This window comes from Charadrius vociferus, unplaced genomic scaffold, assembly GCF_000708025.1.
Source record: "Charadrius vociferus isolate BGI_N301 unplaced genomic scaffold, ASM70802v2 scaffold2, whole genome shotgun sequence".
Classification (NCBI taxonomy): domain Eukaryota; kingdom Metazoa; phylum Chordata; class Aves; order Charadriiformes; family Charadriidae; genus Charadrius; species Charadrius vociferus.
Window position 1 is genome coordinate 2816393 of NW_009647595.1, and position 4377 is coordinate 2820769.

Sequence of the window (4377 nt, forward strand, 5' to 3'; positions counted from 1 at the left end):
GTTTCCCTTGAGAGGCTGTCAGGAAAGGGAGGGAAAAAGAACTAAATAATTCTTTATTTTTACCTCCTTCCTCCTCTGCCATCTGTTTTTAGATGAAAAATAACATATGGAACTAGAACCCTGGTTAAATAATAAACACTGCACACAGTTTTGTTCAAAATGTGACTCTGATGAGTACTGTTTCCTTAGGTTTACCAGGCGAGAAAGGAGAAAAAGGCAATCCGGGAGTTGGAACACAAGGACCCCGAGGCCCACCAGGGTCTACAGGTAACATTACGGTTAGGGCACCTGGATGAGACCACTCTGACCCACGTGCAAAGCAGCTGAGACCTGCATGGCTCTGTCCTCCACTTCTAAGGCTTAAGCAGCAGCAGAGTCGGTCGCTCAGGCATCTTAACTGTCATAATTTTCTTCTATGTAATATGACGTTGTGATGTGCCATGTGATGGTGTCATTAGTCACACAAGTATTTTCCTGTCCCTGTGATAAACTGCTTCTCCACAACCTTCTGTTTTCATGTTTTAAGGTGGTTTTTTTCAGAGATGGAGTCTGGAAGGGAAAAAATTAATCTGGATTAATTGCATTTGTTTTCCCATTGACTCAAGGTCATAACTAACTGTAACTTGACAGAGAAATGTATATTAAGCACATTAATCACAGGGATTTATATTTAGCTCCCAAAAAGGCAGAGAGGATGATACCCAGGTCCTGTTGAAACAGGCATAAAATTGCATTGACTTCATGAGGATATTCTGGCCATTAGAGCAGCGGTATCAAGGCACAGCGTTACCCAGAAGGTGCCCTAAAAGGGGTTAGGTGAATGAGGAGCTGCGCAGGCAGCCAGGGCTGTCCTCCCCCCATGAAATTGCCTTTCCCAACATCTGAGGCTTGGTGAAACATTTGCTCTAGTATAAATTTCCGGCTAAAAGCTGTCTCTGGCAAGGAAACCCGCTCCCGCCGAGCCTCCTCTTTGGCTGCTGCTTCATCTTCCTTGCCAGAGGAAGGCTGCAGCCTTTCCCTCAGCTTGCCTGGGGGAGTGGGAGCCAGGATGCCCAGCTCCTCTGCTCACACTATCTCCTGAAGGTGTTTGTAGCACGCTCAGGGCCATGGTTTCCAAGCATCAGGCCTGCCAAGGTGGCCTCAACTCACTGTTTTATGAAAGACGCTGCTCAGATGTTTCATCTCCCCCTTCTCTGCAGGACCTCCGGGAGAAAGTCGAACTGGCAGCCCGGGACCACCAGGTTCTCCAGGCCCACGAGGTCCCACCGGTCACACGGGGCCCCCGGGCTCACAGGGTCCTTCTGGCCCACCGGGGTACTGCGATCCATCCTCCTGCGCTGGCTACGGCATGGGAGGTGAGTAGCCAGGATTTGCGGAGACGGGGGTGGCATTTTCTAACAGCCAAAGTGAGATGGAGGCTGCAGGTGAACCTTGTGCTCAAACATGGTAGTGCCCCAAAAACACGCGTGTCCAGTGCTGTATTTTGTGGGACTGTGGCACAGAGAGAAGGTGACCCCAGCGTAGTGACCAAAGGAAGTCCACCATCTGATCCTGGCCTTTCAAACAGATCCTGCGTAGCGGGTTTTTTTGTCCTGTGCGTGTTTGTGTAGTTGTAGGAGCCTGCTCCGTCTCAGCTGAACGGTCTGTGTGTTCCACCCCCACCTCCTAATGTTCGTGACAGCAGAGTTTCTAGATCTGTGGTTTTTCAAACGTGTTGCTCAACTTCCCCTCCTGTGTGCCTCCGAATGGCATGAGAGCATGACCCTTACTAAACCCCTGGTAGCGTAACCTGACACGGGGATGCACGTGTCCGTCATTAACCAGTGAAGCAGTCTGGAGAAAAAGATTCTTTCTACATCTTCTCTGTGTCTTCCTTTCCCGTCTCGTTATAGCACGGAGAGGCCATGGGAGGAAGTTAACACAATTACCAAAAATCATGTCGCCCAACCTAAAATCGAAACTTATTAGTAAAGCACTAGTTATTACAAAGGTTGTGCATAAGGCGTATTTGTTTGATGTTGGCGGTTTAATCTGCCCCCGATTTGTACGTTTTACTTACCTGAATGTTTTTGTTGTCGTCTCTTCCTGTCCTTTTCTCCTCACTTCCCCTCCCCGTTGTTCATTTCCTGTTTTAAGGCCCAATCCCTTACAATGGCTACCAATCCAGAAGGTGAAAGGCTCATTCTGGTTCAGGTCTCCTTTGGCTGAAGGTCAGAGATGGATGCTGAACTGCTCAGTGCTTTCCATCAACAATATTGACTACCACTAATGAACTTACTAGCTGCTGTACATGCACTTCGCTTCCTTGCACTGCTAAAAAGTATCGCCTGACCCATTTTGCCTGTTAATCATGTACTCTAGGCCGTAATTGGAGTAAGCGCAAGCAGGCAGATTGCGCAGTGGATAATAAGCCCAGTATTACAACTGGACATTTGACAAATTCTGGTGGTGGTTTCCAACTAACTTGGCTGTCTGTTGGTGGGTTTCCAATTGCTCCAGCCTATTAATTTTGTTAAATGTTTTCACCGTTCCTTTATGTGAATAAAAGATGTGTATTTAAAGATTATATATATATATACTCACACACATTATATATAAATATATCTATATATAAAATGTCAATTTCCTAATGAGTGCTTTAATTTTCTGCTCCCCTTCTCCTGTGTTAACCGTATGAATACTCTTGGTGGTGGTGGGTTAAGGTGGATACGGTGAGCCAACTGATCAAGACATCCCAGTAGTGCAGTTGCCACATAACTCCTACCAAATCTATGACCCTGAGGACCTTTATGATGGTGAGCAACAGCCGTACGTAGTTCACGGGTCCTACCCCTTACCACCCCCATACTCCCAGTCCTCCTATCCATCACCTCATCTTGCTCAACCAGAGTTCACTCCTGTTCGAGAAGAGATGGAAGCCGTTGAACTGAGATCCCCAGGAATTAGTCGCTTCGCACGGAAGATAGCCAAAAGGAGCCTCAAGACTCCGGTACGCAAAAGGGCCAATGGAAAAACCCCCTCTCACTGAACTGTTTAAAAAAGGGAAACATTTTATGTGCATCTGTGTTCGGCCTTTTGTCCAGGTGCCTCACCTGTCACGGAAGATGTTTACAGGCTCTTGTGTTAAAGGAGAAATTTTTGTACATGACCAGTTGACACAACAACTAATGCTAATTATCCTGCATGCCAGAAACTTAGTATGTTAGTGGGTTGGTGCTAGATGATGATGAAAGGTCACTTGTAGATCTTTCTCTGGAGTGCTGTTCCATACACTATTCAAACCATAGCTGAGAAATCGCATCCGGCTCGTTGGTGCGTGTAGAACCATTCAGAAAAGCTCGTGTTTTGTTATCCACGTGTTTCCAGTTGATTACGTTCTGTTAGTTTTGGAGGAATTGCTTTCCTAGCAGAGTAACCTGACTGAATTGACCGGAGAACAATGCATGAGCAGGTGTCCTTGAAGCCAGCTCTTACCTTTTTGCAGAGAAGTCGTATGTTAACGGAGTATTTTTTTAACCCACATTATATAAATACACAAGAATGTTCCGTGGGAGCACACTGATAATTTATTGTGAACCTCTTTCATTTCTGTTTTGTATGCAAATAAAAGTGGCAAGCTTTTATATGTTAATTCTGTATTTGATGGATTTTTAATTTAGAACAATTGTATAGATCTTTGGGGGACAGACTGTAAGGAGAAGAAAATACATTTTCCTTTTTCAACATTTCTGGGCAACAGTTTTATTTTAAGGGCTATGGGCACTTAGCATAAACGATATTTAGCTTTATTTTTAAAATTATATATGAACAAGTAGAGAGAGTAACTATGAGATGAGGTGGTGGTGCTATCTGTGGACGTGAGATTTTGGATATTGACGTGCCAAAGTGAGTGGCAGGTACAGGCGCAAAGGCAGCTCGCATCAGCTGATGACGAGAGGATGGAAAACCCCAGCCCCACCGCTTGAGGAGTTAAAACAAACCAGGTAAATTATAAAGTGACTCAATAAACAGTTTTGAATAGCACTATGGAGACTAAGCATCAAAGCAGGATTTAAAGCAGAAGCTCAAAAACGTCCATGGAAGTTGAAAGCATAGATTGGGAACACTTTTAGTCTAGCGCTATAACAACACGGAGAGAGGAGGCCCTGCGAACCCAGGCCTGTGTTCCTGCTCGCCCCTGACTGGGTTCGGTCTGTCCGTGCTCAGTAAGGAAAGACCCGTCAGCTCTGGCTTCTGGCCACTGCCAGACGCTCACCAGGAAGACAAACCGGTACCTTTACTGGGTCATCTCAAACTATCTGGCCTAGACTTCAGCCTCAGTAGTGGCACAAACCACTTGTACAGGTGACGGTGACTGAACACCCACAGCTGGGTGTA

At 45.9% G+C, this 4377-nt stretch overlaps 1 protein-coding gene across 1 annotated transcript in view; it reads left to right on the top strand.

The window, feature by feature from the left end:
- COL14A1 (collagen, type XIV, alpha 1) overlaps window positions 1-3028 on the top strand; it is a 119147-nt gene extending 116119 nt beyond the window's left edge. The window contains exons 45-47 of the mRNA XM_009881035.1: window positions 190-267; window positions 1200-1355; window positions 2703-3028. Coding sequence (XP_009879337.1) covers window positions 190-267; window positions 1200-1355; window positions 2703-3028 — 560 coding nt within the window. The remainder of the gene's footprint in view (window positions 1-189; window positions 268-1199; window positions 1356-2702) is intronic.
- The last annotated feature ends 1349 nt before the right edge of the window (window positions 3029-4377 follow it).